Source organism: Chelon labrosus (assembly GCF_963514085.1).
Source record: "Chelon labrosus genome assembly, chromosome: 4".
Lineage (NCBI taxonomy): Eukaryota > Metazoa > Chordata > Actinopteri > Mugiliformes > Mugilidae > Chelon > Chelon labrosus.
Genome location: NC_140340.1, coordinates 9,699,809 through 9,717,298, shown reverse-complemented (window position 1 = coordinate 9,717,298; position 17,490 = coordinate 9,699,809). Strand labels below are relative to the sequence as shown.

Below are 17,490 nucleotides of genomic sequence, written 5' to 3'. Positions count from 1 at the left end.
ATCTGGCTTATATCTGGATCCATTTTAAGAGGCTCGGTAGATAAAAATTTAATGAAAAATAAAACACTAAGACAATTACATAAGCAGGCTTATTTTGTGTAATCTGTTTGATTTGACCTTATTAATTCCTGTATAAAAACACTTAACATGGCTCCACAGATATGAGACATTTCAGGGTGATCTGAGAGAACATGTTTATTTTTTTATAAAGGATAAATGTCATTAGATTGTCACTAATGTTCATCTGTAACTGTATGCGAAATATTCGGCCTTTAACAATATTACCACTGCTTTAATCATAATGAAAGCAGAATATGTGAGTGTCACTGATTGTTGAGGAGCTTTTACGTTAGATCGTTTTGGGTGTTGGTATAAAGCTGTTCTCACATCTTTCAGTTCAGGTCGAATCAGATTCTCTAAATTTAAGAGACACACTGAATTAATACTGTCTTTTTTTAACACTGTCATCTGCCTTTGTGAAAGATCTGAGTGAGAAAATAAATCTCCATGGTTTGATTCTGCTCAGTAGTGACACCTAGAGGAGACTAAGCGATAAGGTAGAGAGATGAGAGGAGCGACATTAAACTCAAATAAACGACAATTAAAACCAACTGCAAGTGTTTCATTTATTTTTAAATCAACAGAAAGACTGCTGTTGGTGTGTTGGATGATCGTATACACAAGTGCGTCTGTGGGCCAGCTGTAAGTTTGAAAAGCAACAAGCTAAAAAAAAAAAATAATATACACGCAAGAAAAAGCCAAGTCTTTACTTGAAGGTGCTGCATCAAGTCTCCCACGTGCACAAACACACACACACACAGTAGAGTTGGAGATAAATACCTCTGTTACGGTACATGTAAGACTAAGACACACACACTCTCTCTCCTGCGTTCATACTGTACATGTGCGTTTGTGTAACACCAAGGCCTCCGAGCACACACTCCCGCTTCCTACGACAGACTACAGCCAGCTAGTCTGCAGGGTGCGGCGGAGGAGATGACTGGTGTACTGGCCATTCAGACCACAATAAGCAATATCAGTTAATCAATATATAATTTAATCATGGAGGGACAAGTTGTGCAAGAGCTTGTACAGAGGTTCTCAGACAGCTGCAGCCTTCTTCTCCTTGTACGTGGCCATCATCTTCTTGATCTCAGCGATCGCTTTTCCTGGATTCAAGCCCTGAGAGGGAGAGCGGAGAGCAGAGCAGTGAGGAAGATTTTCAAATATGTAAGGAGGATCAAGCAGCACTCGTAGTGTGTATCTGAAGGACTGAGATTTACACTACATCCTACTCCCTTTATTTGAACTTTCCTAGGAAGGAAATTCTAGTCGTCACAAACACTCTCTTTGTTGAGTTTCTCTTTGTGCTTCAAGCAAGTTGTTTGGAGCTGAGTCACTCATGTTGATTTAATAAATGCGGAACAACAGTTACTTCTACTGAGATCATCGCAAAACACAAAAGAGATAAGATTGTGCGTAGGAGGCAGAAAGAGGGCGATTGTTTTTGTGCTTGTCCGGCCGCTCAGATGTGCGGACAAGAAAAAGCATTTTCAAACTAATCACAGCTGTTGTGGCTTGCGTCGCTGCGATGTGTAGTGACATTTCATTTCTGGAGAAGTTCAAATCCAGCTACGGGCCCGGATCCAGCGTGGAAGCATAAATCTGCTTTATTTGTTTCGCAGTGCGAGGAAACACATTTTCATTTATTGGAAATGCTTTGCGGCACGTAATCTCATCAAGTTTTATTGAAGATGACAAATAGAAAGAGAATATTAGTTAACTTGGGCATTGGACTATTCCTATTATTTATTTTCATATTATCTGTTTCAAATTCTCCATTTACTTGAAAAATACTGGATCTGTGGTTTATCCTTTGTTCTATTCCACTTCACTTCTTAACGTGCATCATGGATAATTTAATATTCAGGCAGTGGATGAAAGTCTACTGTCTTTTAGGATTAAACACATTTTAATTGTATGAAGTGTATTTTTAATTCAGGGGGACAGTATTTTGACTAACAACAACAAGAATTTCTGTATCCATTCATGCACAAATAAATCCACTTATTGCTGAAATCCCTTTATAACCCGTGGGCCAATGAGTCATGCACATTATAAATTACGCTTTTTGTGCTTGTGTTTATGCTTTTCATGACCCACGAGAAGAGAGGACATCTCTCTCCTCGATTCCTCTTTCCATGTAAAGAAAAACAAACCATCAAGGGAACTGAGATGTATATATACTCTGAGCAGTAATGTGCATGAGGCTGCGTGCCGACAGGTTACCTTGGGGCAGGTCTTAGTGCAGTTCATGATAGTGTGGCATCGATAGAGGGAGAAAGGATCCTGCAGCTTGGACAGACGTTCCTCTGTGAACTCATCTCGCGAGTCAATCATCCAACGATACGCCTGAGACACGACAAGATTTATTATTCATCCGTATGATTGTTTTTTTTGTAATGTACCATCCTCCATGTTTACGTGCTCAAAGACACACCTGCATGAGCACAGCAGGCCCGAGGTATTTGTCTCCGTTCCACCAGTAGCTTGGGCAGCTCGTACTGCAACAGGCGCACAGGATACATTCGTAGAGCCCGTCCTGCATGGGAGGAAAGACACAAAAGGATATTTAGTTTTATTTGACTTTAAACACTGAAATCCTTTAAAGAACTAAAAGAAAACTCTGGTGTACCAGCTTCTGTCTGTCCTCCACAGACTGCAGGTACTGCTCCTTCCCTTCCAGTGAATCGTCCTTCTTCTTTAAGTAGGGTTCAATTGATTTGTACTGTGCGTAGAAGTTACTCATGTCCTGCAAACACAATTCAGCAGTCAGGGATCCAGTCAGGATACAAATGTCAGGGTAAAACTTAGTTGACTAAAACACAATGGTTCAGAACCTAGAAAACTGGATCCAGCTCTCCTAAACATGTATCTCTGTGGGTTCCAGAAACATGTCACATTCATTCAGTTGGTTCATGTACAAAAAAAACGCACAAAAATAAAAGATACAAATTATTAATGACTTCAAACTCTCACTACAAGGATGTGGCTCATAGAGAAATGTAGGTTTTGCTAAGCGATAAAATGTGTCCATAACTGAGAGGTAAACATGCTGTTCCAAACGCTCATGGCAAAGTAAACTCACGATTCAAGCATTTTCTACTCACAGGCACCAGGTCCTTGACCACATACATATGTGGCAGAGGGTAAATCTTAGTCGGCTTGCTGAGGTTGGTGTCAATCTTGTTGAGACATGCAAGTGTGTTTCCTCCATTGATGTTCATTGCACAGGATCCACAAATTCCTGATTTGAAGAAAATGACAATAGCTGCAACTTCTGAGACAGTCTGAAGACATTTTTAAGCACAACACTGGACGTGAGGAGTTTATTTCTGTTTTGACTTAACCATCTTTAAATCTAATGCTGGTGTCATTCTCCAGCCTGCGTGTTACTGACCTTCCCTGCAGGAGCGGCGGAAGGTCAGAGTGGAGTCCATCTCATTTTTAATCTTGATGAGGGCGTCGAGAACCATTGGGCCGCAACTAGATGAAGAAGAAGAAAAAGTCAGTCACCGAATAATTCTATAACACACAAGTAAGTTCTATAGTTTCTATATTTTATTTTATTTTATGCGTAACAACACCAAAGCAAATTCCTTGTATGTACAAACATGCTTGGCAATAAAGTCTTTTCTGATTCTGATTCTGATTCTGAACATCCCTGACGTGATTAACTGATCAAATCACAGCCTGTTACGGCTGAGGAGCATGTCTGAGAGTGTTGGACTGACTGCACCGTCATGCTGACAGCAGTGAGCTGAAAGTCTCCACAAGCTGATTAGAGAACAGGTGAAGGAAGAGGACTGGAAACACGCCAGGCTACAAAATCCACCTGAACACTGTACTCAGCTCATCAATAAGGCCATCTGTTCATACTTGAGCACTGCTCTAAATAAAGCACCACGTTTCCACCACTGCAAACAAACATGTCACTGGAGCCATTATAATACTGGAGTGAGCAGCATTCATAATGATAAATGAGATTAATCTTATTTGGATGATTAATGCTTAACATGACAAAGTGGCCATCTGCATCGTCCTCTGATTAAGGTTGGACAGTCCCCCCTCAACTACAGGTAAGTACCCAATCGTTAATGGAAATTAGCTGCACCAGTTTCTGGTTGTTAGCATAACAAGCAAGTTTTTCAGGAGGAGTTCCTATTTAAACCTCAGACTTCCCACCAGTCCCCTAGAACTGAAGAAGCTACTCGGGTGAGTGGTGAAACGTCTTCTCAAAAAAACTCTACAAGTCCAGTTGCCTTTTTTTGAACCTTTGTTGGAGATACCTCTATAGGTAGGTGTAGATAATGACTCAGGACTAATGACACACCGCACACTTCCTCTTGCCAAAGAAAAAGCTGCTCGGCTTACGTGTTGAGGTCGATCTCGTAGGTCTGCATGCGGGGTTTGTCTCCCGGAGTGTCTGGGTCCCATCTGTACACCTGGAACTTCTTTACTCTGGGCTGAGCTGCCGGAGCCGCAGCCGTCTGGGCATACCGCACCGCCTGACCACAGGGAGAAGGAAAGAAAGACATGAGTGATTTGGCACTTTAATCTTTAACAGTTGTCTTAAGTGTTAGACTGAACAAAAGTAACGATGCTCCACGAAAAGGCAGCTTTAAGCTTTTAGTTTTACTTTGAAAACCTCCACAGCATGAGGAACCGACACCTTGCTATATTTATTTATCTAAATACTGGTAGGTTTTGAGATTTTAATAACTTAAACACACCTTGACGTTATCCCTAAACTACTTTTAAACCCAACAACAAACAACCAGGCATGCAAACTGGTCAGGGGTCAAAAAGGTGAGAAGAGTGCGCAAAGAGGGAAATGGCCACGAACCCCCCCCCCCCCCCCCCCCCCCCCCCGCTTGGTAAACAGAGATTTACAAAGACAACAGACTACAAATTCACTAATTTTTACCAAAAAAATAACTTTTGAGCCATTGAGCCTGAACAGCTCAATGGCTGTTTTTCCTCGGGCCTGAAGGGCATATTTCACTGTCTGAATGGAGTTGAATGTGCCAATTTTCATGTTTCCACTTCTTCCGTCAATAATCTCATTCATGGGACTGAACGAGGATTCAACTCTGGGGCCGTGAAAAACAGAGAGATTTCCGGCGTCTGAACGTCTTCTTTTGCTTCTCCCTTGTCGAAGACTGAATTAATGAATTGCTGTAACATAGCTACTGCGGTATTGATCGGTGACGTGCATAGCGCTTGCAAGTGGCGGGTAAAGTCTGTGCATGTTTAATAAACACATAGGGGCTACGCATGGGGCTCTGACAACACATTTCAATATGTGTTCGCGTCTGTAAATAAAGTCAGCGGTTATATATACCGTATTTCCTCTAATACAGGCCCGGGCCTTTATTTTACTCAAGCGCATAGCGGTCCAGGCCTTTATTGGAAGGAGGCCAGAATTAGAGGCAGGCCTTAATTTCTATTTGAGCAAAACGAACTACGAGTAGAATTAATAAAAACAAGATTTTGTGTATATTTGAACCTATAAAATACTAGGTTCATTTATTGAAAACGTACAGTTACCATAACATGGTATGCATACAGAACATCTATCTATCTATCTATAAATCAAGAAGCGTCTGTGTGTCTGTCTGTGGCACGCATATCTCGCGAACCGTTGGCCCGATTGATTTGAAACTGGGCAGGTGTCTCGCTACGGGCACGAAGATGTGCACTGCTATGTAAAATATATCGGTAAAATAGGTTTTCTCCGCTCTAACTGATGAATTATTATTGCGCTGGCTCAAACGCTAGATGGTAACCATGGCAACGGAGACTCAACGTTATTTTACAGTTTATTCATCGCAACAGCAAGACAGACAAAACATGAGTGATTTTATCATCTATCTATAAATCAAGAATTTCTTTTAACTTATTTGGTGAGTTTGTGTTTGTGTGTGTGTGTCTGTCTGTCTGTCTGTGGCACGCATATCTCGCGAACCGTTGGCCCGATTGATTTGAAACTGGGCAGGTGTCTCGCTATACAATTAAAACCACCAGTAAAAACACTACAATTAATGTCTTTGTGGGGAGGAGACATGGGTCACGACAATGGTCACAACTGAAAAATCTTCTTCAGCTCCCAATACATACTTCCGACGGGCACTGCACTAGTTAACAACAAATGAGCGGCGCGACGCGGTCGGAGCGCACTGAGGACAGTGAGTCCGCTGCCGGACTCACCTTCGCCCCGAGCACTTACAGGCCGCGCACCGCCACGGAGGAAATGCGCCTGGCAGGGGCCGGCCGACGCCGGGGAGAGGTCCCGCTGAGGGGATCCTCCCACACCGTGCCGCCGAAACCCTGACCCGCCGAGATGGTTCTAATAATAGCCCCGGCCGCTATTAGAGACCGGCCTTTATTTACCTTCGCTGACAGCGAGACCGGCCAATGTTGGAGACCCGGCCGCTAATGGAATACAGGCCAATATTAGAGGATTTACGGTATATAGAACATTATATTATTATATTATTAAAATATATTAAAATAAAAGTCAACGAGTAGGCTACCCCCCCCCCCCCCCCCAAATATTTTCTCCTCGGATTTGCACGAATCACATAAGTCACCCAATTTGGATTGAAAACGGCGAATTTCGCCGAAAGGTGAGGAGTTTGCATGCCTGAACAACAAAGATATGAATGCAACTATTGAGACACGTGAAATGTCTGATCTTAATGCAGATGACTTCCTTATCACACAGAGTAATACTTTTATTATATTTATATTTAATATATTTATTCGGATTGTTTGTTTTGACTGGATTTCGTACACAAAGCTGTCACACTGGTTTCTTATGCTATAGCTAGCTGTTAGCTGCACACTGTTTACAAGTGTCTTTAACCTTGTTTCCTAAGCGTTGATGTGGATTTAAATAGTCTATATTTACAGCTAATTGCCCATTAATAAATACATAAATAATATACCAGCATATTTTAATAATTATAATTGATTTAGTGGAATTACAGTTGATAAGACAGATCTGGCTAACAGCTAGTAGCTAACCTCCACCACGTAACCTGCACTTCAGAGCATAGACGGGCCCGTCGCTGCCAAACGGTAACCTAGTAACGTTTCTCCGCCCGAAGACAGCGGTAACTGACCGAGACGGTTCGTTCGTTTTATTCGGGTGACTGTCAACATACCGCCGGTCCTGCCGAGGCGCGGAAGGCCAAGACGCTGCAACGGCTCAAGGACGTGAAACCAGCAACCGACATTTTGAAGCTTGGAGTCTTCTCTGACCTCCACACACACACACACACGCGCACCGCCTGCTATCCCAGCATCCACTGCGGCTGCGTCACAACTCGACGGGAGCGCGTGTTTTTGTCGCCGATGTTTCCCTGATTGGACGACACACGCGCAAGAATAGCGTTTATTTTTAAGGGATTTCAGGCACAATAGTTAACCGTTTGTTTTCCAGATTTATTTCTGTTGTCGCCGTGCTTCCAAATTTGCAATCATCTACAGTGACTAATCAATTGGTTTGGTTTAAATACATCACAGGCTCTTTTGTGCCCGCCTGCTCCGCTTTCCCGGGGTTTAAAACGAACGCACCCAGCGTGCCTCAGCCTCAGTCAGTAGTGGTACGGCGTGAGAAATTGAACTCGCATAACAGTGAGTCCGCTTGCACCTGGAACCGGGTTAAGGTCACTTAGTCCGGTATTTTGAGTCTTTTTTAGGGAGACTTTGGAGAAGTGGTCTTACTGGAGCACTAAAATGGTATTTTTGTCGTTGCCTTGTTGGATAAGAAGCCGTGGACCCGACAGATACTGGAGAGTCCAAGAACTTCTAAAGCATGCACGGGTAGGGCTGCGGCTATTTCCTGGAGTTATATAGTCTGTTTCATATTTGAAAAAAACAAACAAACATGTGTCTAATGTCAGCATGCTATAAGCAGCTTGTTAGTTAACTGAGGTGTCGTTTGAACTACCTGATCGGTGAGTCATTGTGCTGCTGCACATGCTGCCAATGACACATCCCCTCCGCCTCATCATGGTGATCTAATATGATGAGAGTAATGAAGGTAGGTTTGTTGTCATCCTCCTCCAACAGCACTTCAGAGGCAGGAAGAACCGCTGCTACACTTTGGCTGTGCGGGCTGTCAGGAGGGCTTTTGTCTACGCCACTAAAGGTCGGACGCTCAAGAAACGCAACATGAGGACGGTAAGACCCAAATATTAATTTATGCCAACAGTGCACAGACAATTTCTCATTTAGATTCTGTCGGGAAATATTGTTTCTAATCACCGTCTTCTTTGGAAAATACCATTATGGAAAAGTGTCCAACTCTCTGGTCTGTAGTAGTTTTTTAATGGATATTGGGAACAAACACAAATCACAAATAAAGATGTCGGTTAATCTCTAGACTCTATTTTGACCAGTATATATGAGATTATTAGCAGAATCATTAAAGGAAGGACAATTTCTTTTTATATTTATTAAGCTTTAACCTCATCTGAGCCCTAAAATCCTGCAAAAGTTCCCCGGCCGTGACTGCACTATATTTGTGTTTTAAACTGAGCTGCCCTTCATTCAGTTTCATTTAGTAGCCTTCCTATTATTGTTGTCTTGCGTATATATGTCTATGATGCACATATGATCATGTGTGCTGCCCATATTTCCTCAGCTCTGGATCTCACGCATCGCAGCAGCAACACGAGAGCACGGCATGAAGTACCCCGCCCTCATTCACAACCTCACAAAGGTTGGTTGTGTTGGATGAGGACAGCACTGCTCCACTCTCCATGTTCTCTGTACCGCCGCTTCATTGTACCTCTTTATTCCCTCCATTACAGACCAGCGTTCAGCTCAACCGTCGTGTCATCAGCGAGCTGGCCATCACAGAACCTCGGACGTTCCTCTCGCTCGCGGAAGTGGCACGGGCTCGGCAACAAGAAGGCTTCCGGGCCGCGTTGGGCGACGGCAAAGAGCCTCCAGGCGTCTTCTCCCGCATTGTCACGCTGCAGTAAAGGACTTGATACAGTCATGAATTTCCATTTGTCTTGTCGTTTAAAGAACGGTGTCCTTGGATTATTGAGATGATTATTAAACAATCAGCCCAACACACTCACATCCTTAATTTAATCTAAGCATTTTTTATTTAATATTAACGTGGTTAAATAATTGAGTTTACTGGTCACTGTATCAGGGAATCACCGGGATATTTCACTGGCCGGACACTAAGTATGAAAATTGAGATGCTTTGTCAGACCTCTTATGCATGAACAAATCATCCTTGGGTCAACATGAGTCAGCCATCTACTCCTCCTTGATGTAAAAGAAAAATGTTTTGAGCTGTTACCCACAAAGTAATGTCCCTGAAATATATTGTAAATGCTAGCAGGACAGATGAATGATGTAGCAGTGCCTCTGCTCACTATGCTGCTCTGCTGTGATATCTGTAAGCAGAAGACACCTTTATCACTTATTCTGCTATTAAGGCCGTGACACAAATGACACACAACGAAGGTATCGCAAGGACATCATGGTGATCCAAGATGGAAACAGGCATTAAACTGTTTAGCAAATGTACGTCCACAGACATTCACCGTTACCACCCTCCTGATGTCCTCCAGTGTCACGATGAGAGGATGTGATCATCACTTTTCATAACCTCTTGTACATCGTATGCAGTTTTAAGTTATGATTTGACGCTCTTGGAATTTTTTATTGTTGTTTCTTGTTTCTATGTAAATATGTATTTTACCATTTCTCGTGGGAAGGTCGTCCTCTAAATGTTTGATTCATTAAACATTTTGATATACATATTTTGTCTCTGTTGTTTTTTGTGAAACTTGCTGTACATTTTTAGGCCTCTTTATGGGTTCTTTCTTTCTTATTTACAGTATCAAAATGTTACAGAGGACAAAGACAAAATTATCTGGATCCAACCTGTAGGAGTTAGGTTAAAGCTAAAGACGAGCTCCCAGATTTAAACAGCCACCGTTTATTTCTGAGGATCCCACACAGGTCAAACCCAGTGAATGCTCATTTCTCTACAACCTGTAGATGTAAAGGACAGACAGAATTACATCAATGTCAAATGAGCAGTGACTTACAAAACCAGAAGCTGCCTGATGCAACCAAACGTGAACGACCTCCTTTCGCGTGAACGTGATTTGAACCTCTGCGGCTGCCGTAGCGATTTAGGGCGGGGCTACATGAATGACCTCTACTGCGCGTTCTGACGGGGACAGCCAATGAAAAGAAAGAGCACTCGTCACGAGCCAATCGCCGTTGCTGTTACTCAGCTGAGCCAGCGCGTTCTGCTGCACCTGCGCAGAAGACTGCGGCGTGACACGCGTGTGGAGGAAGTGCTAGTGACAGTGAGTGTAGTAGCAGCAGCCGCCGCCGCTCAGTCCGTACGGAACCGGCTAAACTGTGCTTTATCTCTTCTCGGTAAAATGTCGTGGCTGTTCGGCCTGAACAAGGGGCAGCCCGAACCCCCTCCCGGTTTACCGGTTCAGCCTCCACCTCCTCCGCCGCCGGCCGGTGGCTCCAGCGGCGGCGGAGATAAACCCAAGGACAAATGGAGCAACTTCGATCCCACCGGGCTGGAGCGGGCTGCCCAGGCGGCCAAGGAGCTCGACAAGTCCCGTAAGTGTACAGGGGGTTCAGGCTGGGTCACCGGGGAGGAGGTAGATGCAGATTGTGACAGTTTTGCTGCCCTTTGAAAGCCATGATGCCCAAGGGGTCCTGCTCCAGTCTGCTTCTCATGCTTCGTGGTGGTGGTCGCTCCAGTCATGCAGCAGCTTAAATAATGAGGCCCAGCACCAGTACAGACACTGAAGGTTACAATTATGTGAAGTTACTGTTTGCTTTAGAGATCGAAGCTGCGCTGCATCCACCTTCATTCAAAGAGGAGCAGGGTTCAAAGGTCACAACCTTGCAGTCTGGCGTGCAGCAACTGTATTCCACCCTCTTCCACACACACCTACACACACACACACATTAAAAGGGTCGCCAACAGTTTTATCATTTTGTCATACTTCAGAGAAACATTATGTTACTAAGATAGCAGAACCACAGCCAGTAAAAGGCAGTTTAAAAAAAAAAAAAACACAACTCTGACATATCTTATATTATCTTATAACTGCATTGTGCGTGTCTCTTCTCGTCTTTCTGCAGGACATGCCAAAGAAGCTCTGGATCTGGCTCGAATGCAGGAGCAGAGCACTCAGATGGAGCACCAGAGTAAAATGAAGGTACGGAGGACAACTTTACTCTGAAGACGAATTCAGTTTATTTGAAGGGTGCGACTACACAAAAGAAACGCAAGTACAGATAAAAACCTGTGAGCGATGGCTGGAAATCAGCAGATAGTTACAAAGTGCTTGTGTCAGTGTAGATCTGCTGCAGGATGTTGGCAGTATTAAGAGTCCCACATTTAAAGTTACAAAAGTTTCTGACGTAGTTGGTCAGTGATAGAAACGGTGGAGAACAAGAACATATTTTTTTAAAGATTATAGTGAGTTTGTGTTTACTGTTCAGCCTGTGAGAGTTATTAATTTGGAGTAAAAAGGCTTTAATGGTGCTCTATGTATAGATGGGACATTATAAACATTGGTTTTTGACATGCTGATTAATTCAGTTCATATAGTATGTATGAAGCTGAGTAGTTTAAGAATGCAGAGTTTTTTCATTTCAAAAACATTTCTGTCCTTGTTGAGATGAGTAAAGCTTTGTAACACTTAAAGGTCTTCTGGAGGTCCATGTGTTCACACTTCATTATCTTTCTGACGACTTGAGGACAATTCAGCGTTCTCTCGTGTGCTGAGTTTTCCGTTGCGTGCCACTTTAACAGGAGTATGAAGCAGCAGTCGAGCAGCTAAAAGGAGACCAGATACGCATCCAGGCTGAGGAGAGGAGAAAAACCCTAAATGAGGAGACCAAGCAGCATCAAGCCGTAAGAGAAAAGATATATATATATATTTTTTTGTTATTTCACCACTGTTGAAGAGATTTAAATTGCATGGTGATGGTTGTTTACTGTCTCATCACAGAGAGCTCAGTACCAAGATAAGCTGGCCAGGCAGCGATATGAGGAGCAACTAAGGCAACAGGTGAGGGTATCTTCTCAGCGCTTCTTATAAAATGCTTTTGAATAACAATCTATAACAATGTGTTTTTTGTTTTTCTTTTCCAACAGCAAGCACTGAACGAGGAGAACCTCCGCAAACAGGAGGAGTCTGTCCAGAAACAGGAGGCCATGAGAAAAGGTAACAGACCGTTAACAGTGAAAAGCTTTAGACGTGTTGAGGAGGTATTTATGCATTGGTTTGTCTTGTGGTTTCCACAGCAACGATACAGCACGAGATGGAGCTGAGACACAAGAATGAGCTCCTGCGCATAGAGGCGGAGTCTAAGGCTCGGGGACGCGTGGAGAGGGAAAACGCCGATATCATCCGAGAGCAGATCCGTCTGAAGGCCGCGGAGCACAGACAGACTGTCCTGGAGTCCATAAAGTAAGAAACGCCGGTGTCGGACGTGGTTTCACTCTGTTGTGTTTGTGATGGTGATCCTGATGGTTTAAATTTAGCCACCATCACTCATGTTAACTAAACAGTTAATCAACAGCGGGAATCTGTCAGCCTCTTTACGGGCATGTTGACATTTAAGATGTATTTTCTTTCAGAACTGCAGGAGCTGTGTTTGGAGAAGGATTTAGAGCCTTTGTGTCAGACTGGGACAAAGTCACAGCCACGGTGAGGCTTTTGTTTCCATCTACAGTCAGTTTGGTGAATTATTATACTGAAAATACATAAAAAGAGGTGAATTTGTTGCAGAATATGAGCCAAGTGATTTATCTGAAATACAGTTGGGATTTACAGATGCATCTGCTGCACACTGATTGGAGCCTCTGTATTCACAAAGGTTGTCCTGTTTTCATTAAGTAAATATAGAAAAAGTCATGTTTTAAGCAGGAGCAGTCAAAGCAAATAGCGTTTAAATAGCAGTACTGGCACAACAAAGCTTCTGTTACTCTCATTCACACACACTGGGATTTAAAAGCTTGGGCTGTCAATGTGGGTAAATTCATATGTATTCAATTTAATTCTAGTGAACCCTGTTTTATAATTTTGTCACTTCTCCCTCCCGTCACCAGGTGGCAGGACTGACCCTTTTAGCTGTGGGAGTCTATTCAGCCCGAAACGCTACAGCCGTGGCAGGGCGTTACATCGAGGCCAGACTTGGCAAGCCATCCCTAGTGCGGGAGACGTCCCGATTCACAGTGGCAGAGGCAATTAAACATCCGATCAAGGTAGCCAATAATGAACTGGTCATTTTTACATCACGTGAGTTGCAGATTATTAATGTGCTAATTACCCCTCTTAAACTATTCAGACGACCAAACGGCTGAAGAGTAAACCTCAGGATGCCCTTGAGGGAGTCGTGCTCAGTGTAAGTGGGCTTAAAGTGTGATCAAAAGATGTAGCAAATACAACTTTTAATGTGATCACTCAAATTAAAGTACGTGTCTCCGTCCCTCAGCCTTCCCTGGAAGAGCGTGTGCGTGACATTGCCATAGCAACGAGAAACACAAGGCAGAACCACGGCCTCTACAGGAACATCCTCATGTACGGTCCACCAGGGACAGGAAAAACACTATTTGCTAAGGTACGCGTGAGAGCTGAACGATGTAGGATCTAAGGTAAAAACCAATCGTGTGTCTAACTCTGGAAGATTTCTGATTGTGTTGAGCAGAAGCTGGCAATGCATTCAGGGATGGACTACGCTATCATGACGGGTGGTGACGTAGCACCCATGGGCCGCGATGGTGTGACTGCCATGCACAAAGTCTTTGACTGGGCCGGCACAAGTCGACGCGGGTATGCCACTAATCACTTGCTTATGCTTCAAATTGAGTGTTATCCAGGATGGTGTTCATCAAATACACGATGCACGGTAATATCGTCTGCTCCAGATACACGTCATGAACAGATATCTATCACGTATCCTTTTACAGGCTTCTGCTTTTTGTTGATGAGGCTGATGCATTCCTCCGCAAGAGATCCACTGTAAGTCTGCATGTACTTCATTAATGCTTCAGGGGGCCTTACATCAAGGAAGTGACCATTCATTACTTTACTCTTGTTCTTTGCAGGAGAAGATCAGTGAAGACCTCAGAGCCACTTTGAATGCCTTCTTGTATCGCACTGGGGAGCAAAGCAACAAGTAAAAAACTTCATATTCACGAATGAGACCTCCCAATTTATCTGCTCCCCATCTGCTTCATTTATTCATTTCTGTTTTGCCCCCTGCAGGTTTATGTTGGTGTTGGCCAGCAACCAGCCAGAACAGTTTGACTGGGCCATCAACGACCGTATAGATGAAATAGTGAATTTTGCTCTGCCTGGTCCCGAGGAGAGGGAGAGGCTGGTGCGGTTGTACTTTGACAGATATGTGCTGGAGCCGGCCACCGGAGGGAGGCAGTGAGTATTGTCCCAACACTACCACACAGCTGTTAAAACAGGACATAAACCAAAACCATTGACTACTCGGTCTGATTTTTGGAAGGGAGAATAGATTTTAGCCTAACTGCTCTGTCTCATGTATTTGATGTGTCTGTTTGAAGGAGGATGAAGCTTGCACAGTTTGACTACGGTAAAAAGTGCTCCGAGATAGCGAAGCGTACAGAGGGCATGTCAGGAAGAGAGATCTCCAAGCTGGGAGTGGCCTGGCAGGTATGTTTCCTGGAATCTTTTTTTTTACAGATCTGTTGAATTAATGTTAATTCAATCTTCAACATGTTACACATTTTTTATTTTTGTGAGGTTAGCATATGTGAAAATGGGCTGTCTTGTGTTTTTTTTTTTTTTTGCCAGGCGGCAGCGTATTCCTCTGAGGATGGAGTCCTGACAGAGGCTATGATTGATGCTAGAGTTGACGATGCTATCAAACAGCACAATCAGAAGATGGACTGGCTGCGTGGAGAGGACGAGACTCTGAGCCTTACGCCTCCACCTCCACCAGCTGGAGGGGCAGGCAGCGGAGGAAAAATGGGTTTTAATCTGCCCCTCAGCGAGGCACCTCAAGCTCAGGAGGTGATCGCTCCAGTCCTTGAGATAAAGCAAGAAGGTGAAGTTATACCTTCAGACATCGACCAACTAGCACAGGGCAAAAGTGCCGTCCCAGCTGAACAGTACTGTGAAGATGCTGCCAAAGCAGAAGCTACGACAACAGAGGAGAGCTTAGGCCAACCTGCTGCCTCCGACAACAATGAGGTCAAGACAGGAAAAGAAGACAAGACTGGAACCTCTCCTTCCAAGGATGGAACTCCAGTCTGAGTTGGTAGATTTGTCCACTGGGACTATCTGAGTAAAAAAAGTTTAGTGTCCTTTCCCCTTAACTAGTCTCGGTTTATGTCTAAAAGCCTGTTGGACTGTCTTGACGACAGAAGAGGAGGAGCATGGGGGAAGATAACCAATTAACACAAATGAAGCCTGAGACTCTTTCATTTTAATATATAATGTATACGGTCTAAAGGTGTACGTCACATGGAAGCCAGACGCTGTGTCTGTAATTACACTATATAAATGTTGTGCAAAGTGGAATGTGTCTGAAATGATTAAATGGATCCATGTTTTCATATATATAAAAAAAAAAATGATTCTGATTTTACTTTTTATTTACAGTTATATCCTTTAGTGGCATACTTGTATGACAATACGATAAACCTTTTGAAACGAACAGTTATCGGTCCAACACTAGAACGTGATAATAAAACACTTTTATTGTAATGTATTTAGAGAGATCCAGCTTTGCCATGACATTGTCAAACATTCTACATGGTTTTAAAGACAGAGAGATTAGAGCAGTAAAATATATAATGACAGACGCAGAAAGAGGTGAAGACTGGAGAGACATCCATTCTGACATAAAATAAAAATCAACCTGGAATTGTAATATTTCACTGTAACAGAGCTCTGGAGGAGACCTCTTCTACAACACAAAGTCAAGGACACGACCTTGGTTTAGAAGAGATCACATGATAAAAACCCCTGTGACGAGCTGTGGGCTGTGTTTACGTACCATGATGTACAGTGTCACATAAAAGAACATAAATCTTTTAATCCTGATTAGTAATGTGAGCGTTCTTTTATGGTGATGAGGACCTATTCAACTCAACTTGATTAAAGAAAAAAAAAAAAAAGCATAACCAAAAAGTAGTAAATTATAAGACATCATGCTCCATTGGTGAAAAATCTGAAGGTCTTTACCAGGTTTTGTTGAGTTCTGCTGCATGTTTTAAGTTAAAGTAGAAATCTGAAAACTACAGGTTTGAAGATAAACATTTTTGTGGAGATAGTGTAAAATGTGCTTGGCTCAATCCTCATCTCTCCCTCTGCATGAGGCTAGCACACCTAGACAACATAAGCTGCCTGTAGGATAACACCTGGAATTACTCTAACGACTAGAAATGCATTATTGAGAGCAGTCTCTTAATTTCTGCATGATCTGACCACATCTTTCTGACCTCCTCATTCCTTGTTTGTTGGTTTGCAGCCTTAAACTTGTGTCCACAGGAAGACTTATTAGACAGAAAACATCACTGTTGTGTTGAATTTTGTCCGCTCAACATCCAGCGTCTCCTTTAACATATTTTTGATGAGCACTCGATGGAGTCGTCAGAGTCTTTTGGATGTTGTTGCCTGGAGTCCCTTGATTTAGGAAATCGAGGTATCCGTGACCACAAATGAAAATCTAGGGGGAAAAAGTAAATAAATAAATAAATGTGTGGTCCACGCTTATGTGGGGATTGCATTTTGAAAAAGGTGTGTTATATAGTTAAGTTATCTAAAACTCACAATTTTGGTAAACTTCCTGTTTTACTGCATATTTGATGGTTAATCATTCTAAAACCATTATGTTAGGGTTCAGGTAGGGGTTAATCTTTTCTATCCATCACATCACGATCACAGTCTTTTTTGCAGAAAAACAGTACGACTTTGTGGTAACGTGGCTGAAAACTTTCACTTACTACAACACTTGATCATAAATATATAAAAGATAAGTTTCAGTTGGCTCCTTACTCACTGTCATGTTGGTTTGCTCTCCAGACCTTGAGCAACAAATGCCAAATCCCATTTAGCCACAGCAAGAACCAACCGATGCAGAGACCCAAGAGCAGTCCAGCTATCACGTCCTTCTCCTGACGGGACATGATGTCACTTCCAAAGTATTTTTCTGTGGACTCCACCACGGACAGGCCTCCGTAAAATGGAACGACGCGATAGGCTTCATGGCTGCAGTGACAAGCGGGAGGATGGCACACAAATGTGAAAAGACACCAATGATAGGAATAATAAATAATAGATTATACTACAAAGTGCATCCTAAAAACAAACAGCTAAAACAAATGTTACTGGACTTGTTGAGTTTTTCTTGAAGCTGTTTCATCCA

General features: G+C 43.0%; 3 protein-coding genes across 3 annotated transcripts; 2 read left to right on the top strand and 1 right to left on the bottom strand.

Annotated features, from left to right (window-relative positions):
• Positions 1 to 612: 612 nt before the first annotated feature.
• On the bottom strand, positions 613 to 7,376 carry sdhb (succinate dehydrogenase complex, subunit B, iron sulfur (Ip)). Its single transcript, XM_084543274.1, has 8 exons — positions 7,230 to 7,376; positions 4,435 to 4,568; positions 3,461 to 3,546; positions 3,171 to 3,307; positions 2,696 to 2,812; positions 2,501 to 2,602; positions 2,290 to 2,412; positions 613 to 1,182 (listed from the first exon to the last, which is right to left on the bottom strand). Exons 1-8 carry the CDS (start codon positions 7,299 to 7,301, stop codon positions 1,102 to 1,104), a joined length of 852 nt encoding a protein of 283 aa, XP_084399400.1. The 5' UTR covers positions 7,302 to 7,376; the 3' UTR covers positions 613 to 1,101.
• Positions 7,377 to 7,666: 290 nt separating this feature from the next.
• mrpl20 (mitochondrial ribosomal protein L20) lies at positions 7,667 to 9,852 on the top strand. The gene is made up of 4 exons (XM_084543968.1): positions 7,667 to 7,890; positions 8,140 to 8,250; positions 8,714 to 8,791; positions 8,883 to 9,852. The coding sequence occupies exons 1-4, from the start codon at positions 7,804 to 7,806 to the stop codon at positions 9,054 to 9,056; spliced, it is 450 nt and encodes a 149-aa protein (XP_084400094.1). The 5' UTR covers positions 7,667 to 7,803; the 3' UTR covers positions 9,057 to 9,852.
• A 519-nt stretch (positions 9,853 to 10,371) lies between these two features.
• atad3 (ATPase family AAA domain containing 3) lies at positions 10,372 to 16,118 on the top strand. The gene is made up of 16 exons (XM_084542725.1): positions 10,372 to 10,683; positions 11,215 to 11,291; positions 11,891 to 11,992; positions 12,090 to 12,149; positions 12,236 to 12,305; positions 12,386 to 12,551; positions 12,722 to 12,791; positions 13,193 to 13,348; positions 13,432 to 13,488; positions 13,579 to 13,704; positions 13,792 to 13,916; positions 14,054 to 14,105; positions 14,192 to 14,262; positions 14,352 to 14,519; positions 14,663 to 14,771; positions 14,913 to 16,118. The coding sequence occupies exons 1-16, from the start codon at positions 10,491 to 10,493 to the stop codon at positions 15,372 to 15,374; spliced, it is 2,064 nt and encodes a 687-aa protein (XP_084398851.1). The 5' UTR covers positions 10,372 to 10,490; the 3' UTR covers positions 15,375 to 16,118.
• The last annotated feature ends 1,372 nt before the right edge of the window (positions 16,119 to 17,490 follow it).

Coding starts and splice junctions, on each gene's coding strand:
- atad3 (XM_084542725.1), top strand. CDS start 10,491: ATGTCGTGGCTGTTCGGCCTGAACAAGGGGCAGCCCGAACCCCCTCCC. Junction 11,993..12,089: donor AGACCAAGCAGCATCAAGCC/GTAAGAGAAAAG, acceptor GTCTCATCACAG/AGAGCTCAGTACCAAGATAA. Junction 12,150..12,235: donor AGGAGCAACTAAGGCAACAG/GTGAGGGTATCT, acceptor CTTTTCCAACAG/CAAGCACTGAACGAGGAGAA.
- mrpl20 (XM_084543968.1), top strand. CDS start 7,804: ATGGTATTTTTGTCGTTGCCTTGTTGGATAAGAAGCCGTGGACCCGAC. Junction 7,891..8,139: donor AACTTCTAAAGCATGCACGG/GTAGGGCTGCGG, acceptor CTCCTCCAACAG/CACTTCAGAGGCAGGAAGAA. Junction 8,251..8,713: donor AGAAACGCAACATGAGGACG/GTAAGACCCAAA, acceptor ATATTTCCTCAG/CTCTGGATCTCACGCATCGC.
- sdhb (XM_084543274.1), bottom strand. CDS start 7,301: ATGTCGGTTGCTGGTTTCACGTCCTTGAGCCGTTGCAGCGTCTTGGCC. Junction 3,308..3,460: donor CCGCCGCTCCTGCAGGGAAG/GTCAGTAACACG, acceptor TCTTCAAATCAG/GAATTTGTGGATCCTGTGCA. Junction 1,183..2,289: donor GCACTAAGACCTGCCCCAAG/GTAACCTGTCGG, acceptor TCTCCCTCTCAG/GGCTTGAATCCAGGAAAAGC.